The sequence below is a fragment of the Zootoca vivipara genome, chromosome 3 (genome assembly GCF_963506605.1).
Source record: "Zootoca vivipara chromosome 3, rZooViv1.1, whole genome shotgun sequence".
NCBI lineage: Eukaryota > Metazoa > Chordata > Lepidosauria > Squamata > Lacertidae > Zootoca > Zootoca vivipara.
In genome coordinates, this window is record NC_083278.1 from 75,330,876 (window position 1) to 75,358,705 (window position 27,830).

Sequence of the window (27,830 nt, forward strand, 5' to 3'; positions counted from 1 at the left end):
TCTCCTTGTGCCCTCAATCTTTCCCAACATCAGGGTCTTTTTCAGGGAGTTTTCTCTTCTCATGAGGTGGCCAAAGTAGTGGAACCTCAGCTTCACGATCTGTCCTTCCAGTGAGCACTCAGGGCTGATTTCCTACAAAATGGATAGGATTGATCTTCTAGCAGTCCATGAGACTCTCAAGAGTCTCCTCCAGCACCATAATTCAAACACATCGTTTCTTTGGTGATCGGCCTTCTTTATGGTCCAGCTCTCACTTCCATACATCACTACTGTGAAAACCATAGCTTTAACTATGCGGACCTTTGTAGGCAAGGTGATGTCTCTGCTTTTTAAGATGCTGTCTAGGTTTGTCATTGCTTTTCTCCCAAGAAACAGGCGTCTTTTAATTTCGTGACTGCTGTCACCATCTGCAGTGATCATGAACCCAAGAAAGTAAAATCTCTCACTGCCTCCATTTCTTCCCCTTCTATTTGCCAGGAGGTGATGGGACCAGTGACCATGATCTTAGTTTTTTTTTAATTGAGCTTCAGACCATATTTTGTGCTCTCCTCTTTCACCCTCATTAAAAGGTTTTTTAATTCCTCCTCACTTTCTGCCATCAAGGTTGTGTCATCAGCATATCTGGGGTTGTTGATATTTCTTCCGGCAATCTTAATTCCGGCTTGGGATTCATCCAGTCCAGCCTTTCGCATGATGAATTCTGCATATAAGTTAAATAAGCAGAGAGACAATATACAGCCTTGTCATACTTCTTTCTCAATTTTGAACCAATCAGTTATTCCATGTCCAATTCTAACTGTAGTTTTGTGTCCCACATAGAGATTTCTCAGGAGACAGATGAGATGATCAGGCACTCCCATTTCTTTAAGAACTTGCCATAGTTTGCTGTGGTCGACACAGTCAAATGCTTTTGCATAGTCAATGAAGCAGAAGTAGATGTTTTTCTGGAACTCTCTAACTTTCTCCATAATCCAGCGCATGTTTGCAATTTGGTCTCTGGTTCCTCTGCCCCTTCAAAATCTACTGGTCATCATTGATGTGTTCTGCTTTCAATGTTTTAAGTGGTGTGCCTCTAAAATATCCGTCGCTGGGAATGGCAGGTGCGGAGAACACTGCTGCACTCATGTCCTGCTTGTGGGTTTCTCATAGCCATGTGGTTGGTCACTGTGACGACAAGACACTGCACCAGGTGGGCCTTTGGCCAGATCCAATGGGGCTCTTGTCTTCTTAGTAAAGAACACAGAGGCAGATGAAAATAATGCAGTTACCTATTTCCATTAGGTCAGATGCTAAAACAGCATGGTTTATTTATAAACAAACATGTATTCTCCAGCCTTGTCTCTGCACACCAATCAGAGCATGTTTATTTTTCATAGGGGGTGGGGGTGTAACAGGAACATAAGGGACGGGAAGTAAATTCTTCGTACAATATACTCAGAATGTCTCATCAGTATTTGCACTGAATTCTGATTTTACTACAAAATACATAGCTGCTTAAAGCTGTTGCCTATTTTAGTAGTAATGAAGGTTGCAAAGGCATAGTCCTGGCTTATAACTGCACATATACATACATACATACATACATACATACATACATACATACATACATACAGTGGTGCCTCGCTAGACGAATTTAATTCGTTCCATGGGTCTTTTCTTATAATGAAAAATTCGTCTAGCGAATCCCATAGGAATGCATTGAATTTTTTCTGTTTGTTTGTTTTTTTGCCCATAGGAACGCATTAATTGAATTTCAATGCATTCCTATGGGAAACCGCGATTTGCTAGACGAATTTTTCATAAAACGAATTCGTCTAGCGAGGCAACCTCCACTCGAAAAATCCTTTCGTTAAGCGGAAATTTCGTTAAGCAGGGCATTCGTTAAGCGAGGCACCACTGTACATACCCACCCACCCAGCATATTTCTCTTATTGTAATTTGTTTTAAACTGTTTTTACAAAGTGGCTGGGGAAACCGAGCCAGATGGGCGGGGTACAAATAGATTATTATTATTATTATTATTATTATTATTATTATTATTATTAATTCACCATTGTGTTTAAATTGTTAAATTGTTGTAACCTGCCCTGGGACATTAGAATGAAGAGTGGGCAATTGATGATGATGATGATAATATAGTACAGCCTGGTAAATTGGCTTCTGGCTATACAGAAAAACACTAGGGGCTCCAAGTGGTGTCTGCTTATACTCCTGGGGGCCTCATGAGTTATGATGGGCAAGACTGGATTGATATTCAACAACTTGGCACACCGTACTATGACAGCTTTTATAGGGAAGAACCCTGACTTCTTTATGACATTGCATGGAAATGGAAGTGACATGAGTAAGACAGAGGACAAGGGAGCTGGCACTTTGAATGCTGATCAAGACCTCTGAACTGGAAAATAAACACATTGCTGATTCCTCATTGCCATAAAGATATAAGTGGCAGAGTTAGTTTGTGTGTCAGTCCTGCACACCACTAAGTGTACAGAGAAGATGGTTGAGAAGTCATATTAATCTGAATCGGGTGCTTCCTATCAGTTCCCTAGGGCAAAACATGTCTTTTAGCAGAAATTTTGATTCATGTAACCCCGGCTTCAAAGAAAAATGCCATCAGAAAGCTATTACTTGCAGCATGAATTCAGTGATTACTCAGTATTTTTTGTTCACTGACAGTTGCATCAAGCCAGAGACCTGAAGAAAATTGGGTTTGAGCTTGAATGCAGGTGACTCGCTTCTGCAATGACATTTGAGTGACTTTTGGCTTCATAGGTTGTTGTTTCAATTTAGAAACTCCAGTGTGGATGCAGGAAGGGTTTGTGGTGTTTATACACAGCTCCTTGTGAGCCCGATTGTCCAGTTCTTCTCAATATGTAAGGAAACTTCCCTGTGCAGAGCATTGTCTAGTAGTGTAAAGAACTGTATAGCACTGTTGATGTGCATATGGTTAATTGGAACCCCAATGATTTTTTCAATTTGTTATTAATTTCACAGTCTGCTTTTTTCTTTCTGCATATGAATAGTGAGATAAAATTCAAAGTAATAAAAATAATAAAGCAATATCAAGAGTTGCAAGCTGGAGGGTCAACATCTTTATAAGTGGCTTGGATGAAGAAATTGAGCGGACGCTCTTAAAATTTGCAGATGACACCAAACTGGGAGGGGTAGCCGATGCCACAGAATACAGAATCAGAATTCAATATGACCTTAAAAGATTGGAGAACTGGACCCAAACTAACAAAATGAATTTCAATAGGAACAAATGTAAGGTTCTCTCCTTAGGCAGGAAGAACCAGATGCACAAATATAAGATGTAGGACACCTGGCTTGCCAGTAATACATGTGAAAGTGATCTAGTGGTCTTAGTAGACCACAAAATATTGGGGGGTGGGGGGCAGGTAAGCCCCGCCCTGGATAATTGATCACATGATGTGGTCCATGCACACCATTTAAACAGCATTTCCCATCAACAGGGGGGCTGCCCCCTCAAGTATTTTATTGGGGGGAGGAACGAAGGGACTTTCGCCCCTAGTGGTGCACAAATCCCTCCGGCACCCCCTCACCCCCACACCAACGTTTCCCTCCGGGCAGGCAGCAGCTGGAGGGCTGCTCCTCCGGTGGGACGGAGGCTCCGGGCGCGACGTGGCATGGCGGGCAAGAGCGGCGCTGCTGGCAGGGCTGGAGGGAAGCTCCTCCGGCAGAGAGGAGACTGCAGCCACAGCACGGCATGGTGGAGGCGGGCAAGGGCGGCACTGCTGGCGGGGCTGGAGGGTTAGGACGTGTCATTTAAGGACGAAAAACTTTTTTTTTGAATTTGCTCAATGAGGGGTTCTAAAAATATGTTATTGCACATGAGGAATCCAAATCTGCAATTATTTTTATGATTGGTTGATGTTTAGCTTGGTAAATTGAGATCTGTTTGAAATACACTAAAAAAAAAGCTGAAAACTCGCATTTTGAAGCGAAGTTAAAGTTTTTAATCATTTTTTACAAGCGAAAATATAAAGAAATTTTGTTTCCAGCTGTAACAACATATCATTACTTTATCTTAGGCATCCCCAAACTGCGGCCCTCCAGATGTTTTGCCTACAACTCCCATGATCCCTAGCTAACAGGACCAATGATCAGGGATGATGGGGATTGTAGTCCAAAACATCTGGAGGGACGAAGTTTGGGGGTGCCTGCTTTATCTCATAACATCCTATTATAGTAAAAAAAAAAGAATAATAAATTAACAACTTCAAGGGCTGGTGTCACATGATCATGTATCTGCTGAGGGCCCACATCTGAGTAGGAGAGCCACTGGCAGAAGCCCCCTGGACCATGCTCTTCAAAAGAAGTGTACACTGTTAAAATTTGATTCCTGTAGAATCTAAAGGCCTGTTTTTAATCCTCACAAAGATGGTGTCAGACTTAGAGAAACCATATTCCATGCAGGTCAAGACTTCTGTTCATTTAATGGTTCTGAAGCAGGAGAATATATAGTATTTCCATCCTTCCATCACTGTGATAGAAGGGTTACCATGATGCTTATTATCCATGCTACTATTGAAGGAACTAAAATCTTGTCTTTCTTAAAATGTGGCAATCCTTATCTTAAGATTGGGTGCCTGCCCAACAGCCTTAATCCTACACTATCAAAATGCTGTTTTTGCACCCCCAATTTATCCAATAAGGAAAGACCGTCACTCGACTGAACTTTGGTAGCTCTACTTTACAGTGTATTTTTAACACCTCCAAGTAGTTTATCCAGTCCTCTGCATAGACTTCCTTATCGTGTTTATCATCATAGCTATTCTTCAAAGAAAACATGCTTTTCTCCTTCATGGGAATAAAATTCTGTTTGCAAAGGGTGGGAGTGAGCAACAAAAGGACACAATTCTCTGCTGAATAGTGTGTGTGTGTGTGTGTGTGTGTGTGTGTGTGTGTGTGTGTGTGTGTGTGTATATATATATATATATATATATATATATATATATATATATATATAGTATAATAAAATGATGTTGGTGGGTGAGGATCCCAGCTCCTTTGATGACCACACAATTGTTCTGATACCAGAGATGCTCTGTAACATATTCAAGCAAGACCCCAGCCCCCAGTCTCCAATGCAACACAGAAGACAATTGCTAGGGCTGGTTAGATGTCCTCATGCCACCCCATTCTGTCTATCTAGGATAGATGAGAAATCTACTTGTCAGAGCATTTCGGCTTTGAAACCCCAACGACCTCAGTGGGTGGACTGGTGGTAGAAAGCAAAAAAGATATCACATTCTGTTGTATAATATTAATATTAATAGTACAGATAACTACAATACATATATAAGAGAACTACAATACAGTGGTACCCCACAAGACGAATGCCTCATGCAACGAAAAACTCTCAAGATGAAAGCGTTTTGCGTTGCGCAAGGCGACAAGTAAGACAAAGTTTCCTATGACCGCGCTTCGCAAGACAAATAGGAATGCATTAACTAAATGGGTAGACCGGGTAAACCAGGAAAATTTTAAACCGTGCTTTGCAAGACGAGTTTTTTGCTATACGAAGCGACTTGCAGAACAAATTAATTTCATCTTGCAAGGTACCACTGTATCTTGTCATCAATTTTAGGCACTTATCAACATCTGTTTTCATCAAAATTGGGGAATAACCTATATGTTTATAAATGACAGGAAAATTTTAAAAATGTTAAAAAGTAGGAACTTTTCACATAGAGATTTACCAAGCAAGACCTCAATATTTACAAGGAACCAAAATATATTTCAAATTACCTCATCATACCACAACGTTTTAACGCCCCTCAAATCAGGATTTTTAAAGAGGAAAAATTCAACACGCCCTACTGGAGGGTGGCTCCTCTGGCAGGGAGGAGGCTCCGGGCACAGCGCGGCATGGCGGAGGCGGATGATCTGCCAGCTGTGGTCCACCTCCGCCTCCTCGGCCAAAGCGGCTGCTGCGGGTGCAGCAGCGCGGCGCCCCCTTGCGCCCTGGCGCATTGCGCCACCCAGCCTTAGGGCCGGACCTGTTAAGAATGATACTGATAAGCTGGAATGTGTGCAGAGGAGGGTGACTAAGATGGGTAGGGAGAAGAGAGGAAGGGAAGTCCTGTTGCACAAGTTGAAATCTACTTGCATGATATTTGATGAATACAGGTTCTTGTATATTATTGTAGTATAGTTTAATAATAATTTAATAACAGTGCTGGGGACAGTGGTTCCGCTCCTTCCTCCTGGGCCATGTTCAGAGAGTGGTGGTGGGGGATGAGTGTTCAGACCCCTGGGCTCTCACTTGTGGGGTGCCTCAGGGTTCTGTCCTCTCCCCCATGCTTTTTAACATCTACATGAAGCCACTGGGAGAGATCATCAGGGGGTTTGGGCTGGGTGACAATCAATATTATTATTATTATTATTATTATTATTATTATTATTATTATATTAATTAGCTCTCTCCTTCTCTTATGTTTGCAGCATTTGTCTTATGGTAATGGCAGCTTGCGAGTTGATGCAGCCTTCCAGCAAACACTGTGGAGTGTAGCCCCCATCAGTTCAGGAAGTGAAGCAGCTCAAGGTAATATTGATAACATAATAATGCTAATGCTAATTGTACTATCAGTTAGCTGTTTCAGTAATAATGGCCGCCTGCAGATAATTGCTGTATTGAACAAGTATTTCAGGACCTTTACATTATTTTATTTAGGGATTGGAGGAAAGTGAGACAGATGGTACTGCCGCATGTCATAAAATCAGTCCTACTCAAGGACACTTGATTTTATAATGTGCAAAATGAATAAATAATGAGAGGGAATGCACTGGATGATAGGCAGGTGGTCGTGTTGGCTTTTGATTTTTCTGGCATTCTCTTAGCCACCCACTCCCAAATCGTTCATAATCTTGCTTAGTGTCTGCTTTTTTACATGTAACAAAAATCAGTACAGTTCTGTGGGAGTGCACATTAGTGCTGACTTACAATTTATCTGATTTTACTGCTGTGTAAAAATACCTTAGGGAAACCATGGATTCCTGGTTTGCCAGATAGCTTTTACTATTATTATATTTAATGAAGTCTGCACTGAATCATAATTATGCAGTTAAAAGCTCTTATTTCTGTTTTGTGTGTGGTAGTAGCTTTTATTGATAGCAAATAATCTTTATAGATTTTATCATACATTTACATTTCTTTTTTTGACATATAGTATTTTATTAATTTTTTTAACAATACAATATTCATATTCATGACCTTATTTTTAATATTTTGTCCCTTTGGCTTTTTCAAGCCTTGACTTCCATCAAACCCTTTTTATGGTTTTCTAACATTTATCTCTAATATCTATACTTCACTTATCAATCATTGATTTAAATTATTACAGAAATTATCACTCAAATCTAAACTTTACATTTACATTTCAATCATGTAATGTAAACACAATAGTGTTTCAGATTATTCTCTCCAAGGGTATGCAAGGCTTAAACCTTGATTAGTGCCATTAAAAGATGGCTACTTTTCCCAATAGCCTTGTTAAAAAGCAGGAAATCTGACTTTTGACACATAGACCGATGATTGCCATCTTTTAACAGATCACTTACTGCACTTACTATTCTAGACATGACTTCAGATAGTGCCTGCAAAACCTTGCATGTGCACAGGCACCCACAGACTTAATAAGTAGTGAATCCATGACTTCTATTCTTACTATAGTCCTTTTAAAACCAAATAAAACTAAAACAAAAACAAAAACCTAGGAGTCAGGGGTGCGGATTTAAAACCAGTAGTATCAGGCTTCTTTGAAATTGAATGCAAGTAGATATTTGCAGATTTTGAGCTTGGGTTAATCCTAAAACACATAATGTTTGCCTCCCCCCCCCTAATTATAGGTTACCTGATAGGAGGTGATGTCCTGCGGTTGTTACATGGTCACATGGATGAATGTTTGACTGTCCCTTCAGGAGAGCATGGAGAAGAGCAAAGAAGGTAAATTTTATGATGGGAGGGGGAAGAGATGGTCTTGACAGGATACTGTGAACTGGGCCACTTGGTGTAACCCTAGGGTGTTCTGAGAAGGAACCAGCAAAATAACTGCTGCACTTATCACTCCCTAAGCCCCATAACTCTAGGAAATGGGCTGTGTCACAGGCCCCATGAGTTGGGGAGACTCTTATTAGCAACTGACCAAATGCACTGAGACCAGACTGACCCCTTGTCTATAGCTGATATCACTGGGGAAAATGCCAGCATGAAAAAAGTGAAGTAGAAGGAATTGTTATTGATCTGCTACCCTCTGGGAATTTGGGACTGTATAGCCTGGGGAGGTATGTGTGAGATTGACCAAAATCTAATAAAACTAGGCTTTTGCCAATCTTGTCTTCATTTGGGGCTCACGTTTGAGCATATTCCCCCTCATGGAATCCGTGGATCATGGAGCATCATTCATTGTGTCACCTCCTGAGGACAGTCCCACAAGCTACATGATCAGAAAAATTAATCATGAAAACGCTAATATGGAATAGCTCAGTCCTCCAAGAAGCCATACCACAATATAAAGTAAAAAAAGAAGAATAAAAAAGCAAAAATAGGTTTTTAAAAGCTGGCAAAAAAATGGTGAAATGCAAAGTTAACAGGGCCAGTGCAAGAGATTGTGCTGCCTAAGGCATGAGCCACCTCCCACTCTTCCTCCTCTTGCCATCGTTCCCAACTTTTCATCCTCCACACTGTTATAGGTCATGGGTCCGGACAGGGTGGGCCCAATCACAGGGATGAGCCGGAGGGGGTAGGGGGCAGGAAAGGTAATGGGTCGGAACAGGGTGGGGGGAGTCACAAGGATGCACCTGTGTAAACATAACACGTGTAAAACAGGGGGACTCTGAAGGTGAGTGGAGTCTGAAGGGGGACTCTGAGGCTCCATTTAACAGATTGAGCCACAGCAACGCATGGCAGGGCCAGCTAGTTGGTTATAAGATCATCACCAGTATCCTAAAACCTATTGTCACAGATGGGGTGTTGGCTAGTCCCGAGTAAGCACTCCACACATCCTCTGGATTTTCATAGTTTTATTGTGCATGCTATATACAGTGGTGAGATGTCTCAAATCATGTCTGCTCTGCATGGGGCAGAAGCCCACAATGGCGTCTCGTGGGCTCTGACCCCCCTTTTAAGACTCCAAACGCCCCTCCTCCTTGCTCTATGGGTCCTCCGTGGTCCCAAACCAGGCTCCTGAGGTGCCGTTCTCTCTCCTCCCTCCTTTCCAGCCCCTGCTGAAGCTAGCTCCTCCCCTGCTTCCCTGCTACCAACCTGGAGCTGAGCCACCAGGACTCTGCAGAGCCCTGGACCCGTCTTAACCCTTCCTGTTCCTGATTTGAACTCCCAGACTTGCTGCTGCTCTCCCATCTGGTGGAAGTAAGCAGAGTGGGCTGCTCTCTGCAAGCCCTCTCTCTTACATCCACCCCCCCTCCAGGCTCCCCCCCCCTTTCTGAGGCCTGGTTTGCCTGGTCTGATGTCTGTAAAGAGGGCTGGAAGCCTGACAGGTCTTCCTCCTCTGTAGTGTGTGTAAAATCCTGTTCCCCGTCGGTGCTGGGTGGCTGGTCCGTGTAGTTCCTTCCGTTGTCATCCTCCTCCTCCCTCTGGAAAATTGCTTCCGATTCCCGGAGGGCTCCTTGGGTCTGCGTCTCCCCTGCTCCCCACCTGGGATCGCCCTCCCCCTCGGTGTTCCCTGTGCTACTGACGTGTGGTGGTTTGGGTCTGTGGGAGAAAGGAGCGTGCAGTTCCAGTGTGCGGTCCTCCCCTTGCATGGTGTGCGTGGTTGCCTCCGCGTTTTGGGAAGCAGGAGTGCCCTGCCTGGCCATCAGACATTTTAACCCCCCCTCCCCCCACCGGGAGCCCGGGCTCGCTGTGGCACTGTAGACCTCCTCCTCTTCCTTTCTTTCTGGAACCTCTTGGCTGCCTTCTCCCTCCACCCTTCTGTCTAGTGTCTTTTGTGTGATTTCCTCCCCCTCCCTCCTGTCAGCGTCTTGTGTTGGATGTGTGTCACATCCTCTGAACCTTGGGCTTTCCCTAAAGTGTGAGAGCAAAGACCTGTGACCCACGGGATGGACCTTTCTCGCTGTAGGTACTTCCCCCCTGAAGGTGACAGGGTTGATCTGTGTCAGAACCTTGAAGGGCCCCAGCCTTCTGGGTGCCAGCTTCTTCCCCCTTCCCCCCATGGGAAGGCCTTCTGACCACAGCCAGACCCTGTCGCCTCCGTGGAAGACCTTCTCCAGTCCCCCGTGATGGTCTGCCCCCTCCTTGTAAGCCTCATTGCTCCTTGCCACGTCTCCATCCAGTTGTTGGTGTACTGTCTCCCTCCTCTCACCCCATGCCTCAATAGGTGGTCCCCCAATCTCCCCCTCCCCCTGCTCTGGGAAGGCTCTGGGGTTTCGCCCAAGACTGGCCTTACTGGGTGTGAGCCTCGTGAAGACATGTACTGCATGCCCCTCCGTGGGGTTGTCATGATATTGCCTGAGAATCTTCCCTCTGAGGGAGTCCTGGGGCATATACCGGGCATCATTGCTAAAGAGTAACCCCTCTTTCTCGGCAAGCCCTTCCCCTGCCCCCTTTTTCTCCCTCAAGTCCCTCCGTATGTTCTGGGTAAAAGTGTCCTCTTTGGTGAGTCGGCTCAGTTTCTCTTCCTGCATCCCCGCCTCTGCGTCGTTCCATCCGCCTGGGGAGCTGATGTGGTGCGATCCTGAGGATTCTCCTTCTTTCCTGCAGTGCTCCATGCCGTCTGCATCTCCAAAGGTGAGATCTCCCCGGCGCTGGCTGCCCACAGGGTCATTGTCCATTAAGTCCAAAGCTAGTACTTCTGCGTGCTTGTTCACTGTCATCTTCCGAGAGGGGGTCTGTCGCGTGACCTCACCCTCCTGCAATTCCCTGCTGTCTATGGCCGAGACGCTCATGGGAAGCTTCCTTGGGAAAAGGGGAATCTGATTCTGCCTAGCAAAGTCCACCGATAGGAAATCATTGCTGCTGCCCCTGCAGAGAAGCCCGACTGTCTCCTGGGTCTGGCCTCTTGGCAGCTGCAGACTTACTTCCATCTCTTTGTCGTGCTGTGGGGTGTTACAGGAGGGCTCAGTTGTTGGTGCTCTGCCTGGCCCCTCCCCTCCTGATCTGGCATCCAGGCTTGTGTCTGTGCCTGCCTGCTCTCGCCATTCCTTCCTCTGGGGGCAGTGTTCCACCCAGTGGCTGGGTGCATTGTAAAGGCATCTCCCGCCTTTCTCTTCCCTCTGTTTTCCCGCGTCAGCGTTTGAAAGTACCCCCGCGCGGGCTTTGTCCCTCTGCATCACATCTGGCTGGAGGGGGCTGTGCTGTGCTGCAGCTGCCTCCCCGGGACTGTATGGGAACTTGTGGCCGCTGCCTTTCCCCTCCGTCTGTCCCCTCTGCCCGGACTCGCCTCTCAGCCTCCTGCACTTCCACGCCACCATGCCTCTCAGTCTTAGAGCCAGCTTGTGCTGAGGGTCGCCCTACGAAGTGCTGGCCCGTCCCGAGTGTCCTCTCTGCTTGTCCAGCCTCCGCTCCCCCGGCTTGGCTGTGTTCAGAGCTGCTCGGTTCACTAAGCTTGGCTTCCCCTGTGCCCGGGTGCCTACCTGGTGCTTGAGCCGTTCCATAGTTGCAGGGTGCTGGCAACTCAGGCCAATCCTCCCTCGGCATCTCTCTCTTCTGCTTTAGATGCTGCCAACTTCATGCCGGCTGCTACATTTGCAGCCCTCTTCCCTCGGGGTAGCCATCAAAAGTTTGTGGGCTTGCTGTCACAGATGGGGTGTTGGCTAGTCCCGAGTAAGCACTCCACACATCCTCTGGATTTTCATAGTTTTATTGTGCATGCTATATACAGTGGTGAGATGTCTCAAATCATGTCTGCTCTGCATGGGGCAGAAGCCCACAATGGCGTCTCGTGGGCTCTGACCCCCCTTTTAAGACTCCAAACGCCCCTCCTCCTTGCTCTATGGGTCCTCCGTGGTCCCAAACCAGGCTCCTGAGGTGCCGTTCTCTCTCCTCCCTCCTTTCCAGCCCCTGCTGAAGCTAGCTCCTCCCCTGCTTCCCTGCTACCAACCTGGAGCTGAGCCACCAGGACTCTGCAGAGCCCTGGACCCGTCTTAACCCTTCCTGTTCCTGATTTGCTCCCAGACTTGCTGCTGCTCTCCCATCTGGTGGAAGTAAGCAGAGTGGGCTGCTCTCTGCAAGCCCTCTCTCTTACACCTATGATAGCCTAAACTTCAATCATCAAATGCGCATAGCTGCCAAGTACCCCGTTTCCCCCGGGAAACCCCGTTTTTACGTACCGTTTCCCGGCGGTCCCCCGTTTCTCTTCATCTCCCGTTTTTCTCCCTAAAAGTCTCCTGCCGGCGGCCATTTTTTTCCTGCTTTGCCCATCTATGGGCACCGAAAATGGTCGGCGCCAGCGTCGAAAGTCACGTCTATGCATGTCCGGAAGTGCGTAGATGCGACTTCCGGTGTCGGCGGTGGCCATTTTTGGTGCCCATAGATGGGCAGAGCGACACCGGAAGTCACGTCCACGCACTTCCGGACATGCGTAGACGCGACTTCCGGTGTCGGCCATTTTTGGTGCCCATAGATGGGCAGAGCGACACCGGAAGTCGCGTCCACGCACTTCCGGACATGCGTAGGCGCGGCTTCTGGTGTCGGCCATTTTTGGTGCCCATAGATGGGCAGAGCGACACCGGAAGTCACGTCCACGCACTTCCGGACATGCGTAGACGCGACTTCCGGTGTCGGCCATTTTTGGTGCCCATAGATGGGCAGAGCGACACCGGAAGTCGCGTCCACGCACTTCCGGACATGTGTAGGCGCGGCTTCCGGTGTCGGCCATTTTTGGTGCCCATAGATGGGCAAAGCGACACCGGAAGTTGCGTCTACGCAACTTCTGGTGTTGCGCGGCTGCCGGTCCCGGATTCTGCAGTCCGGGACTTGGCAGGTATGCAAATGCTAAGGAGAACAAATAGGATTCTAGAAACAGATAAAAACACATTAGTGTTGGTGTATATTATTCACCTTCAGGTGGAAAGAATTCCACAGTTGGGAAACTATTGGAGAGAAAGCCCAATCCTGCATTGTGGTCCTGCATGCAACTGCTGAAAATGTAGCTGCATTCTGCATCACCTTAAGTTTCAAGGGAAGTCCAGTGTATATAGCACATTGCAGTTTGTTTCCCCCCAGAAACAGGCATAGCTGGCATGCCAGCTGAATTAGTTTCACCACTGAAACTAGCTATGCCTCAAGAAACAGTGCTGAGTATCCCTAGACCAGGGGTTCCCAACAAAATTTTCTCGAGGACCCCTCATCGAGCCGCTATTGTGACAAGGACCCCCATTAATTCCTAATCCTAAAATTAAAAAGTGAGAGCCAAATTAAGAGTCTTTTTATATTTTATATTTATACGTTTTTTACAGTTACAACAGAGTACTCCATCAGTATACAGTTAGTTTTAATTTTCAGTTCTTAATGAGATGAACCACTTTTTAACCAATGGTCCATTTTTAACTACGCGAACTGTAGCTTCTGCGAAAAACAACACTTTGTTTACAAACACTACTGATTTGCAAAGAGGCAGCGCGCGCCAGGGAGGAGGGAGGGGAATGGAGAAGACAGGGTACCTGCGCAGTAGCGCACAAATGAAGCCGACATGCGCAAAGCATCTTGGGGAGGTGAGCGTTAGTAGAATGCGCGCGCTGCCTCTTTGCAAAACAGTAGTGTTTGTAAAGCCCCACCTAATGGCATACAGCAGAACTACTGCCTCTATCTCATTCTAGTTTTGCGCTAGACTCTGCTCATGCAGGAAGCGGCCAAAACAAAAAATCTGTTATCATACGAAATATATTTAATATATTTTTTATTCTAATAGCATCTTGCAGACCCCTCTGGCATAACTCGCAGACCCCTGGGGGTCCGCGGACCACCTGTTGGGAACCACTGCCCTAGACTATGAACCTAGTCCTTCAGAGTGAGTGTGGCTTCATTTAGAACAGACCATTCACATAGGAACTGTCCACCAGCAGTACCTCTGTCTTGCCAAGATCCTGTTTCTGTTTATTGGTCCTCATTCAACCCATTACTATCCACAGGTCCTGGTTCTTTGCCAAAACAGCTTCATCTGGTTCAGATGGTGTGGAGAAATAGAGCTGAGTACAGTATCATTGGCAGATTTATTTATTGATATCATCATAAAACATCAGGGCAGTGTGTCACAGTAAAACAAAAATCACCATTAAAAACAATACATTGCATTACCTTTACCTGTTTCCCAGAACAGGTAATCAACCAGAGTGAGCAAAGCCACCTCAGTGCTAAACCTGGGCAAATAGCCAGGTTGAAACTGGCCATGATAGGTCTGCTAAATATTACAATAAAATGTGTTATAATTGGGACTTGTGTTGGTTAATATGACACTGATTAAAGAGTGCTGGAAACGCCAATGAGGCAGGTTGAAGCAGCTGCCTCAGGGAACAAAAATGCAAGAGGTGGCGTCCTGCCCTTCCCACCACTTCCATTACAAATTGGAATTTGGTGGACTGAATGTTCATGTTCCAGCTGCTATCTCACGTTATCTGTTCCCTATATTTAAAATGGAAGCGATAGTTAAGTGCTTTACTGAGTTGCTGAATATAAATAGAAGTGCTATATAAATTGGTGGTTTAAAAAAATCCAGAGAGGGAATGCAATTAGTACTCTTCTCATTAAGAAGAGTGAAAATAGATTTAAGGGAATAAAAAAAGCCCCATTTCCACATGCTTATTTAACTGTACACAAGTTTCATGGACCCCACATCAGAGCTGACAAGAAATACCAGGATGGTATAAGAATGGCCTGGGCAATTTAAAATATGTGAACCCTGAATTATTTGCGGCTCAGTTATAGAATGACACCTAACAGTGATTGCTCCTTTAGTTATTGTTTTACAAATTATTTTATGCTGTCTCTATCCAAGGAAGTTTCTTTGCTGTCTGTTATTACTCATGGTTGGTTTTAATTATAGCTGTATTGTCACAGTGGCCGGAGTGGGCTACTTCAGAGTAACGACGCTACGCAGCTCTGCATTTTATTCTTTTATTGGTGCTGCGTATTTACAGTGCTGAAGTCATTGCTATTTACACGGAGTGATGTGGTCAGTCACACAAAAGCTTTGGCAGACCCATCCTCTTTCCCCTCCTCTTTCTGCGTAATTCCGGAGTTGGGGGGATGGGTCTCCCCCCCTTATTCGCCCCTTCCTGTCCCACCTGGGACCCTGGCTCCTCTACCTTGCCTGAGCCTCGGACACGACTTCTTGCTTCCCCATTGGAATCGGAACTCTCTCTGCTTTCCCCTGTGCTCGGGGATGGGCTTGAACTCAGGAGGGGAGGGACTTCGCGATATCCCCTGTCCCTCACATCCACCCCCCTCCCAAGCTCTCCTTCACCCCTCCCCAGGTCCCCCCCAGGTGTCGGTGACGACTGGAAGCCTAAGAACTCAGTGCTTTCCGAGCCCGTTGGTGTGAACACCTCCCCCCAGTCCTGCGAGCCCCCCCCTTCCGCCTGGGAGGACGGGAATCCCAAAAAGTCCGTGGCGTCAGAGCTGGTAGGGGTGAAAATGTTCTGCCAATCTGTTCCTTCCTCTGACTGGGTGGATCTCGGTGACACCCATACCTCATCCTCTGGTTCCTCAAACTCCGCTTCCCAGCGCCATGGTGAACTGCTCTCCCGTGCTTCCTCCCCCTCCCCCTCCCTTTCCATGTGCCAGGGCTTGGGTCTATGGGGAAAGAGGGCGTGAAATTCTTCTACCAGGAATTCCTCCTGTATCTGAGTGGCTGGGACCCATTCATTCTGTGACGGTGGAGCATCCTCCCATGCCATGAGGTACTCCAGGCCCCCCACCCCTCTCCGTGAATCAAGGATGGCCGTGGCCTCATTGAGTTGCTCCCTGCCTTCCCTCTCCCCCCCTCCCTCGGGGGTTTGTTCGCTGCCTCGGAGCCTGCTGCTTTCCCTGTATGGCGACAGCAGCGATCTATGAAACACTGGGTGCACCCTCATGTCCTCTGGCAGTGCCAGCCTGTATGCCACCGGGTTGACCTGTTGCGTGACCGTGAAGGGGCCCAACCTTCTGGGCGCCAGCTTTTTGCACCTCCCTCTGATGGGAAGGCCCTCCGAGGACAACCAAACTTTGTCCCCCACCCTAATGACCTCCCCCGGTCGCCTGTGGCGATCTGCCCCCTTCTTGTACGCTTCCTTGGCTCTCTCCAAGTGTTCTCTGAGCTGCTGGTGCACCGTCTCCAGTTCCTCTGCCCAATCCTCAGCCTGTGGGCCCTCCTCCTCCTCCTCCCCCTCCCTCTCTGGGAAAGATCTGAGGTCGCGCCCGTAATTGGCCTTAAAGGGCGACACCCCTGTGGAGACGTGCACCGCATTGTTGTAGGCAAATTCTGCCAGTGGCAGGCGATCCACCCAGTCCGTTTGCCGCTGGCTGACGTAGCATCTCAGGTACTGCTGCAGAATGGTGTTGACCCTCTCCGCCTGTCCATTGGTCTGCGGGTGTCTAGCCGTCGACAAGCTGACCTCCACCTGCAGGAGGTTCATGAGCCGCCGCCAGAACCTGGAAACAAATTGGCGGCCACGATCCGAAATAACCCTTAAAGGTAATCCATGCAGTCTGAATACGTGGTCCACAAACAGTTTGGCTGTCTCTTCTGCAGAGACCGCCCTGGCACACGGTATAAAGTGGCACATTTTGGACATGAGGTCCACCACCTTCAACACTGCGGTCTTGCCCCTGGAAGAAGGCAAATCTGTGATGAAGTCCATGGACACCACTTCCCACGGCCTGTGTGGCGTGGCTAAGGGCTCCAGCAATCCCGGTGGCGCTGCTCTGACCACCTTTGCCCGCTGGCAGGTGTCACAGCCCCGTACATAGTCTCGAACATCTTCCCGCACCCCTGGCCACCAGAAGTGTCTCATGACTAGGTGAGCGGTTTTGTCCCTCCCAAAATGACCCGCCGTTGGGTTGTCGTGCATCTGCTTGAGGACCGTACGTCTAAGCTGGGTGGTGGGCAGGTACAGTGCACCCTTGTAGAAAAGCAGCCCCCTGCGTTCTGCAAAGTCTTTTGCGTGCTCCCCCCCCTCTCAGTTCTCTGAAGATGCGGGTGGCAAACTCATCCGCTGCCGTCAGTGCTGTGAGTTCTGCCTCGCTCACCACTGCTGCTCCGCAGGACCATGCTGACGGGGGGAAAATGTGCCTGGGTGCCGGTGGCGCCTCCTCCTCCATGTACTCTGGCTTGCGGGAGAGGGCATCCGCCCTGACATTCTGCTCTCCCGGGATGTAGTGTATGGAGAAGTTGAAGTTCGAGAAGAACTCTGCCCACCGTATCTGCCGCTGGTTGAGCACCCTGGCAGTTCTCCAGAACTCCAGGTTCTTGTGGTCTGTGCACACCTGGATGGGGTGCTTGGCGCCCACCAGGAAGTGTCTCCAGTGCTGGAACGCAGCGTGGATCGCAAGAAGTTCCCGATCAAACACCGTGTAGTTTCGCTCTGGCTGGGTCAACTTCCTGGAGAAGAAGGCACAGGGTCTCCACTCTCTGTTGGCGTCCAGTTGCAACAGAATGGCGCCCACAGCTTTTTCAGAAGCATCTGTCTCCACGCGTAGGGGCGCATCCTGAACCACGTGGAACAGGTTCTGGTCTGAGGCGAACACCCTCTTGAGGCTTTCGAACGCTGCTTGCGCCTCTGGTGTCCACCTGAACTTCTGCTTGCCTCTCAGGCAGTCAGTGATGGGAGCCGTAACGCGAGAGAAGTTCTTGATGAACTTCCTGTAGAAGTTGGCGAAGCCTAGTAGGCGTTGGGCATCTTTGCGCGTCCTGGGGCTGTGCCAGTCCAGGATGGCCTGCACCTTGTCCTTGTCCATCGCCAGCCCCTTGTCTGACAGCTTGTAGCCCAGGAAGTCCACCTCCTTGGTGTGAAACTTGCACTTCTCCAGCTTCACATACAGGTGGTTCTCCTTCAGGCGCTGCAACACCTCCATGACATCTTTCACATGCTGCACTGGGTCATCGGAATAGATAAGGATGTCATCCAGGAAGACCAAGCATTTCCTGAAGAGGAGGGACCCCAGGACGTGGTGCATGAAGGCCTGGAAGCATGCTGAGCCCCCTTGCAACCCGAAGGGCATCACCAGATATTCAAAAGAGCCCAGAGGCGTGAACATCGTGGTTTTCCATTCATCGCCTTCCCGGATCCTGATCAAGTTGTACGCCCCCCTCAGGTCTAGCTTGGTGAAAATCTTGCCCCTGCGTGCCGCTGTCAGGAGATCATCCACTCTGGGCATGGGGAAAGCCACTGGCTCTGTCACTGAATTCAGCCGTCTAAAATCCACCACAAGACAGTGCTGTTGCGTGTCTTTCTTGTCCACCCAGAAGACCGGGCTGCCCCCTGCTGCCTTGCTTTCTCTGATGAACCCCCGCTTGAGGTTCTTGTCGATGAAAGCGCGCAGATCCTCCAGTTCCTGGTCTGACATGGCGTACAGCTTGGCTGGGGGTATAGTTGCCCCTGGCACCAGGTTGATCTGGCAGTCAAAAGGCCTGTGTGGGGGTAGGTGGTCGGACTCCGCTTCGCTGAAGACCTCCTGCAGGTCCCAGTACGGCTTGGGTATCGCCTCACCCCCTTTGATGTGCATGGTGGCCACCATGGCTATCGGAGGCCCCTCCCCTGGTTGGTGCTGCATGCAATGTTCCAGGCAAAAGTCCGATCCAAAAGTGATGCATCTCTGGTGCCAACTGATGGAGGGGTCGTGGCGCGCCAGCCAGCTCATGCCCAAGACGATGGGGGGGGGGTCTGAGATGGTGGTGACGTTGAATGCCAGTGTCTCTGAGTGCCTTCCCACCGTCATTCTCATGGGGGGGGTTTGATGGGTGATGGCCCCTCCCAGCAACTCTCTGCCGTCAATGGTTGCCACGTGCAGAGGAAAATCCAGCTGCAGAAGCTGGATCTGGTGCTGTTCTGCAAAGTTCCTCGAGAAGAAGTTCGCTGACGCCCCACTGTCAATTAGGGCGAGGACCGTCAGGGGATAGCCATTTGGGAGCGTGAGCGTCACTTCTAGAACCACTCCTGCTCTGGGAGGGGTGGGCTGGCTCTGCTCCTCTCTGTGCGGGTGGGCGGGCTGGGGCTGTTGTCTGCTGACTGTGCCTGGCTGCTGCCCCTTGTCTCCTGCAGCCAGGCTTTCCCGTTTCCCTGCTGTGGTGCTGCGTCAGTGGGGGAGGGCACAACCGTTCCCGCCTTTCCTTGCCACTCCCTGCGATGTGGGCAGTCTCTGACGAGATGCTGGGGGGAGTTGCAGAGAAAGCAATTCCCACCCCTTCCCTCCTTGCGTCTTGGCGCCGCTGGGGTTTGAAAAGCCCGCGCGCGCGCGCTATCAATCTGCATGGGTTCCTGGTCCTGGCTGGCCCCAGGCGTGGCTTGAAAGGGTTGTTGGGGGAGTGGCTTCTCCTGCGACCGTGGGAACCAAGCCCGCTTTGCGCGCGTTGCTTGCTTGTCGCTCCACCGGGATTCCTGTCTCACCCCCACCGCCAGAGCCGCTTTGCTCAGCTGATCCATATTACTGGGCTTTGGACCTCTCGAGAGCTCATCCTTCACCTCCTCATGCAACCCCAAGTAGAACGCCGCTTGCATTGGGGGTGACTCTAGTTCCCACCCCAATCTGTGCACCAGCATGGTGAATTTCGCCCAATACGCGCGAACTGTCATATTTCCTTGGCGTAAATTATGAAGTTCCTCCTTAGTCTGGTCCATATGACTATCGGACGAATACATCGTTTTCAAACCTTCTAGAAATAGTTTGACATTCTTCATGCAAGGATTCTTTGTTGCGATTAACGGTCTTAGCCACTCCCTGGCTGCCCCGGTAAGGTGCTCCACAATAAACGCTACCCTGTGCTCATCATCAGGGAACTCATCGTGGTGCAGCTCAAGAGCATACACAATCTCAGTCTCAAAGCCCTGATATTCCCTCGGGTCTCCATTGAACTTGCTTACTAGGGTCCCGGCTCTCCTTCCTGGCAGCACTTGGACTTGGGGTGCCCCTCCCGCCTTGTTTTTCTCTGCATCCAGCTTGTTTTGGAGGTCTACCGCCACCGCCCTTAATTCCTGCTCTCTTTCCTGTAGCGCTCTCACCTGTTCCGCAAGTTGTAGCCGGTCGTCCTGGACCTTCTTAGTCTCTTCTTTAGCTGCCTTCAATTCCCCCTGCGCCTGCAGCGACAGCTGCTGCAGTTCTTGCTGGGCTTGCTCCGCGATCTGCCGCCATCTCTCCGCCTCTGACACGCTCATCCCGGCAACTCCAAAGTAGCCCAAAAAAGGATTCGGAGGTTGCTGTCACAGTGGCCGGAGTGGGCTACTTCAGAGTAACGACGCTACGCAGCTCTGCATTTTATTCTTTTATTGGTGCTGCGTATTTACAGTGCTGAAGTCATTGCTATTTACACGGAGTGATGTGGTCAGTCGGTTCCAGAACCTCCGAATGGCTTTTGGCGTGTCTTTCTCCAACACAAAAGCTTTGGCAGACCCATCCTCTTTCCCCTCCTCTTTCTGCGTAATTCCGGAGTTGGGGGGATGGGTCTCCCCCCCTTATTCGCCCCTTCCTGTCCCACCTGGGACCCTGGCTCCTCTACCTTGCCTGAGCCTCGGACACGACTTCCTGCTTCCCCATTGGAATCGGAACTCTCTCTGCTTTCCCCTGTGCTCGGGGATGGGCTTGAACTCAGGAGGGGAGGGACTTCGCGATATCCCCTGTCCCTCACATCCATATTTTAATATTTTTGTTGTAAGCCACCCAGGGAATGTTAATGATGGACAGCTATATGCATTTAATAAATAATAACAGCACACAAAATGGAAATGGAGCTCCATTGCAACGCTCTATACGATCATATCTCTAATGAATATGGTAGGATGATCAGCTCCCTGTTTGAGCGGTTAATGTATCTTCTGTTACTCCCACCTGTTTTTCTATCAGGGAGCAAAGATACATTTTAATTAATTTAGTTCCTGGGCTGCATTTGGTCAGACCTCTCGTTTTAGTCTTCTATAAACACAAGCTACACTTAAACCATATTATATATTTATTTATGCTCTACCTTTCCCCTGACAGGGACTCAAGGCTGATAAAAGCAGCTAAAAAACCCAATCGTGAAGAAACAATTAAACATTGATAGAATTAAAACCACCTATCTACATATACCCCCCCACCCTGATTAAAACCGGACAAATAATTCCAATAAAAACAGCACAGCACCAACCCTTTCATTAAAAGCAGTTTGAACAAGGAAGTATTCACTTGCTGGTGGGAGGAAAGCAAGGAGGGAGCCAGTCTAGCTTCTCAAGGAAGGGAGTTGCAATGTCTGGGAGTAGCCATATTTAATCCTCCCAGGACTCAAGTGACGTTTAATGGAGGGGAGGCACTTCAAAGAAGAGTAGTTTGGCAAAGTCCTCTCTGAAGTGCCTCCCCTCTATTAAAAGGGCCTGGGGGTTGGAGTGAGCTGTGAGGGGAGGAATGGGTGAGGTATAAAGGGAGGGTTGTTTTTTGGTCAGATTCAAAGTTCAAAGTGAGGAGGGGTTGGCTAGGTGTGGGAGAAGGGAAGTTGGCAAAAGAGCTGTTGGGTAGGCTGGGTTGCCAAGTGAAGCATGTGGGGTGGCAGCCCAAGTTAACAGTGCTCATATGTTAGCTTTTCTTGAATTTAAAATTGTGCTAGAATTGTGCTAGAATCCACTGACAGAAGGATTGCTTAGCTTTTAAAAAAATGAAAATGAAAAGGACAGATCCAAACCATGAGATTAAATCAAACCTAAATTGACAATAAATCCATCCCATTTTAAAAACATGCTGCTATGAGGGATAGGCAAACAATAAAGGCAGGTTTATAGGGTTCAGAAAAGCACAAGATACCACAACAAGATTTCGTCAACTGGAGTGCAAAGGTTTATCGGACTAAAATGAATTGATTTTTCTTCCAGGATACTGCATTTGGTTAATGACATAGAGGCCCTTTTCTGCCTTTCTTTGGCAGAAAAAGCCCTCGTTTATTAGATACAGGCCACCCGTGTCAAAATTAATTGAAATACACTTGATTTCATAAGTCGTAATGCGTTTAGGCAACATATTTGTCTGTGTTGTCAGACAAAGATGCCTTGCTTGAAAATATTTCCAAGGTACATTCACTTCGATCAGAATTCATTTTGTCCCTCATTTCTGATGCCTAATTGTTATGTATTGCTATGCATATGTGTTTTCCTTTTTTTGACAGCTACAGGTTTCTGTTTCTTTAAGAAATGTAGACTATGCAATTTTGCACTTGTGCCAACTTAGATCTAAATACACCTTGCTGAGAAGAAAAGCAAATGGGACCCTACAGTGATAAATTAATAAAGTGTATAGATTGTTTGGTACATAATTTCAATGGCACAGGCTTTGAAATATCCTGTGTGGGCAGGGGGAAGTCATTGGCTGGGGGAGAAACAGCACAATGATTCTATCCAGGCTAGCTGCTTCAAGCATGGATTCATTAATGAGAGGCATGATACTTTTTTATAGGGAAAAATTGAAGAAGGTTTACAGTGGCATAAACCAAAATGTGTGAGAGCTTTAGCCCATCTTCTGAATAACAGAGTGGCATGAAAAACTGCTGGTCTGTGCACACCCTGCCTTTCTGTTTTTGAAGGGGCTAAGCAACTCATCATGGGGACTCAGCTACATTTGTAACTAAAGGCGCTTTATATGCGTTACAACATACGCCAACTAGGATTTCCTTATATGAAGTTTACAACACGTTTAACCAAATTGCTTTTTTGATGTGTCCACATGCAGCCTGGGTTTCTATTTGTGGGGCACTATAGTATATAGTAAAAGCAGTAATTGTGAAGTAATGAGACAGGATCTGATATTCTATCAGATGTAAAAAATTAGATAGCTTGATTTGCAATTCAAGCATACCTCTGGCACTAAGTTGTTACAGTACTCTCTGCAAAGTTCCTAAATGGGAATAGTAAGCTGAGAAATAGAAACATATGGCACAGTAGGTCGATAGCATTTGTGACATCAGTAGCTATTTCATTTAAGACTGCAATAGTGAACCCAGTTGTATGTGCTCACCAGTTTAATGAATTCAGTAGGGCAGACATATACATGTAAGAGGAACTCTGTCTTGTCTTAGATGCCTTTTATTCAGGTCTTTTTCTTCTGTACTGATAAATAAAAACTTATGTATCTTTTAAAATTATCTGCATTGGAGTCTATTCAGTTCTCTGACAAGCTTTTCCATCATGGTTATTAATTAGTGCTGGGGGAATATAAAGTAATAATTTGATTTTTATTCCATGTTATTAATTTGTTGTTTTAATTAAATGGAATAGATTCAGTGGTCTGGGCTCCTTGTTTAGGTTTAGCCGTGGGCAGGCCTTTGCATTTTCCTAATTTATATTACACAAATATGATTATTATTTTTTAACCACAACAGAATAAATTGGTAGAAATTTGATTGGGTCTGCTGCCCCCCCCCCCACCTGTCCCAGTAGTGTAACTTCATATGCTCAGCAGAAAGGCAAGGAATACTCATAGGAAGTTTTAAGATCAAGGACAATATTGAGTTGTCTATAGGATTGTAGTGAATTCTGAGAAAATTACCAATTTCCGTACCCTAGTTCAGAGGTGGTTAGCCCAAGAGGTTTTTCTGTGGTCTACTAATACCCCTCATTTGTCATTTGAAGAAAAAAACATTGGTGGTTCCTATAGGTCTCCTGCTGTGATGCCATGATGCCTAAAGGTGTTTTTTTACAGCTGTCAACTCCCGTTTATCCTTTAAAATAATAATTTAAAAAATCTGACTACTCTCATTAGCACCTTTCATGATGCCTAAAGGTTCTTGTGACCCCTCATTACCCACAGATTTATCCTTGAATTTTATTTGACACTCCAGCTTTTACACTCCAGCCATTTCCACTTTTCCTAAGCAAGCCATTTCCACTTTTCCTTATGATCCCTTGGAGGGTTGACAAAGGCTCAGTGTGGTTTGCTTAGTCACCCCCTTAGTCGGTTTTTGTAATAAGACAAGGCAAGTACAGGCAAGAAGAGGTGGTTGTTTTTTGTTTTCATTGGAGATTATAGAAACAGGAATATATTTATTGGAGCTGACCTTTCATCTGAACTGCGCAGGCTTCTCAATGCCTCTCAGTTTATTACTGTCCAAACAAGAAAATAAGCATTAATTGAAACCTCCTGCATAACTATGGCAACATAGGTTTAGCTGACACTTGTTCCTGCCAAAAATGGCTTTGGTAAAGTTTCCCTATAGTACACCCTGCAGAGATATTCATGGACTCAGCAGGTTTGATTGTGCCCCATAGCAGCTTCCTCACTCATGAGCTTTCTCCCTTTCCCTCATATTTATTCCACCTAGCAGGTTTGTCTTGGGATGCTCTTAGTTCACTTACTTCTCACACTGTTTCTTACACAGCTTCCCCTTCCCTGGGTTGTAGGGGAACTTGCAAGGGCAACTATTTCTCTCTTATTTTCCTGGAAGGCACAAGTGCTAGAATATGAACAAAACCTATCTAATAGTAATATGTTGTACAATAGCCATATTTTTGCACTTTTTCATTATAAGAGGGAATATCTATGAAGAAAGGAAATGATTGGAATGTTCATTTGATTAAATAGATCTCAGAGAAATAATCTGGACACTAGTTTGATGTGTTCATGCCAGCTCTACCTAACTAGTAAAGGTAGCTTACTAGCTCACCAAAATATATAATATATCTTGGAATGCAAATCTTTCAGTAGGATATCAACTGGAAAGAAGCCACAAGAGACTGGAAATGGACAGCAGATTTTAAGAGAGCTGAAAGTCTGAGCGGTATTGCTTTGCTTGGTGTTCATCTTTCTATTGCCTCTGGTGAAAGCAGGCTGGATCTGGGCACACTAGGATCAGCAGTTTCTCTTTGAAGAAACTAAACCAGCTCTCTCTATAACACTATCAGCTATTTTCAGCCTGAAGATCTGGGAAACTCAGAAAATTCCTCTTGTGTTGCAGAACAGTCCATTATGAGGGTGGAGCCGTGTCAATTCATGCTCGTTCTCTTTGGCGATTGGAGACTTTGAGGGTTGCGTAAGTAAAGAACCTCTGGCATAATGCAATTCCATTATGGCAACAAATGTCCCCGCTCTTTAAAATGCAATCTTCCTCTTGAGAAAAATATGGTGTCTATGCTGAAAGACTGTGCTGGCGATTTGGAAATGTACTTATTTACCCAAGATCATAATCTACAATTTTGCCCTGTAAAAGTTTCACATGGAATTGATTTACAATATGGGTTTGTGATGCTATTACAGTTGTTAGATAGGTGTCAGTTTCAGGCTTTTCAAAATGCTGATTTGGGACAAGTTCCACGAAAATTGATAATATTAATCAGTAAATGCCAGCAGCTGTCGGAAAAAGTTGTACTACAAAGCTGCAGCTGTTTATGGTCATGTCTTCTGATGGTAGCAGAGCCAGGCTAATGGAACAACATTTTTCTTCTTTTGGCTGTTTGGGAATTAAAATTGACCTTGAGAATTCTAGTGCAGTGAATGAGAAATAGGTTCCTTTACATTTCCCTTGTGCATTTTTTAAAGAAGTGCATTACCTTCTTACCTAGGATTGCATAGAAGCTGTTAGGTAGGTGGTCTAAATACAGTCCAGGCTAACACATATCCTTGACAGCACCTCTGAAAGCAGCTCCATCCACTGGAAGATACTTGACAGAGGAATACTTATCTAAATTCCAATTTAACTGTGATACTGAGTCATCTCCCTTTATAGATAATACAAGAAACATACAAGAAATGCCTTACAACTCTCAACAGTATCCAACTGCTCAGTTCTTGTGCTGGTTATGAAACTATCGGTGCATGTTGTAGGCCAAATTGATGTCTTATGCGAGGATTGTGTATTTATTGTGACTAGGAGCCTCATTGACTTAAACGGAACTCGATGTTCTGCAGCCCCCTATTGGTAGCACAAAAGAAATGTGCTGAACTAAGGAGAAACCTTGCTACAGTACAGTATTTGCCTTTTTCAGTCTGAGATGGATGTGCAAAGTACAAATGAAAGTATGCACCTGTGAATTCAAGTTGTGTCTCCTCGGTTGTAATGAAACGATGTTGAGTGTGGGTGTGTGGAATTCTGTTCTTAGAAGAATTTAGAAGATTCTCTGAATGTGCAAGTAGCAGTATCAAATCACCTGACTGGCTTCGCTGCCATGAAGCTTTTGTATACCCTGTTAGGTGTTAGGTGACATGATCATGACAGCAGATTTGTATCTCCAGCTACTGCTAGTGAGACCTCCAATACTTAGCTCTTCGTCTCTCCTGTTGTCTTCATAAGCCACATAATTGTCTTGCTATAGTAGGCCTTTAAGGAAAAGAAGGATGCAGCCTTTACATGAAGCGATGTCTTCCACCTGTTGAAATAATTCATATTGTTTTGAAACGGGGAAATAGAACATCTTGGATACAGCATTTCAAGCTGCCTGCACATAAATGAAATGGAGTCCACCCAGGTGTCTCCTGGGAAAGCTTCAAATCTCATTTTCATTTCAATTAGTTCTTGTGGTCTGCAAGCCATTCGCCTTGACACAGAGCTCTCTGTGCACTCTGATGTCCACATGGGGCACTTGTGAATGCGTGCCCAAAATCTGTAATGATAGACCAATCTCTTGTCCCAAATAATTCACCTCTTGATCTGCTACCTCTTTTGAGATGAGCCTGTGGCCTTTGCTGGCAGGTAGCTTCCTGCGTGCATTAAAGTTATTTTGCCTAAGAAATCACTGCTATGCCAATGTGCCATTCATTCTGAAAGTAGAATAAAATGTTAATAATCGAAAATGTTGTTTTTATAAAATTGAGTTCAGATTACTTTTTAAATCATTTTTCATATTTCGTTTGACATTTAACTATGGAATTTTACATGATCTAAGAATGCAAATTTGAACTTTTTTTAGGTGGAGCGGAAGTCACATTAGATGGGGCCAGCCGTTCCGATTAAGGCATATAACAACAGGGAAGTATTTGAGCCTTATGGATGACAAGAGCCTCCTTCTAACAGACAAAGAGAAAGCTGATGTGAAATCTACAGCCTTTTGTTTTCGGTCTTCCAAGGTAGGAAACTCAAGTGCAGTGACAGATACTGTAAACTTGATGGAAACATTAACATTTCCAGTTGAACTATAATTTCTTAGCCATTAGGCTGTGCATGCTTGTACTGTAACACTCTCTCTATGAAATTAAATAGCAGTGGACCATAAAAGTTCACAAAGGTGCAAGTTTTGAAAGCAGATCTTGGATCTGGCTCCCGCAATTGTCTTTTGATTTCATTTTGTTATGTTGGGTTTAAAACTTCTGGAACACTACTGTTTGGATCTTAATACCTACATATCATGCATTTGAAACAAATTCCATTTAAAGTATGCATTCATACATTTACTGATAGTCTGTTTGTTATAAATTACTCTATATAAATTAAATCAGGCATAGGCAAACTCGACCCTCCAGATGTTTGGGGACTGCAACTCCCACTACCCCTAGCTAACAGGACCAGTGGTCAGGGATGATGGGAGTTGTAGTCCCAAAACATCTGGAGGGGGGAGTTTGCCTATGCCTGAGTTTAATCGTGACCCTTTTAAAGTCAGATGTCTATTTGTATTGATGATACATAATTTCATAAGAGTTTGGGGAAAATATGTATTAATCTAGGGCTGCCAACTAATACTCAGTTGGGAGTAAATCCAGTTTGGCTTGGTGA

The 27,830-nt window shown here is 46.4% G+C and overlaps 1 protein-coding gene across 4 annotated transcripts in view; it reads left to right on the forward strand.

The window, feature by feature from the left end:
* RYR2 (ryanodine receptor 2) overlaps nucleotides 1-27,830 on the forward strand; it is a 252,654-nt gene that overhangs the window by 69,390 nt on the left and 155,434 nt on the right. For all 4 annotated transcript variants that reach the window (XM_060272866.1, XM_060272867.1, XM_060272868.1 and 1 more), the window contains exons 7-10: nucleotides 6,472-6,571; nucleotides 7,876-7,972; nucleotides 25,083-25,157; nucleotides 27,031-27,187. In XM_060272866.1, coding sequence (XP_060128849.1) covers nucleotides 6,472-6,571; nucleotides 7,876-7,972; nucleotides 25,083-25,157; nucleotides 27,031-27,187 — 429 coding nt within the window. The remainder of the gene's footprint in view (nucleotides 1-6,471; nucleotides 6,572-7,875; nucleotides 7,973-25,082; nucleotides 25,158-27,030; nucleotides 27,188-27,830) is intronic.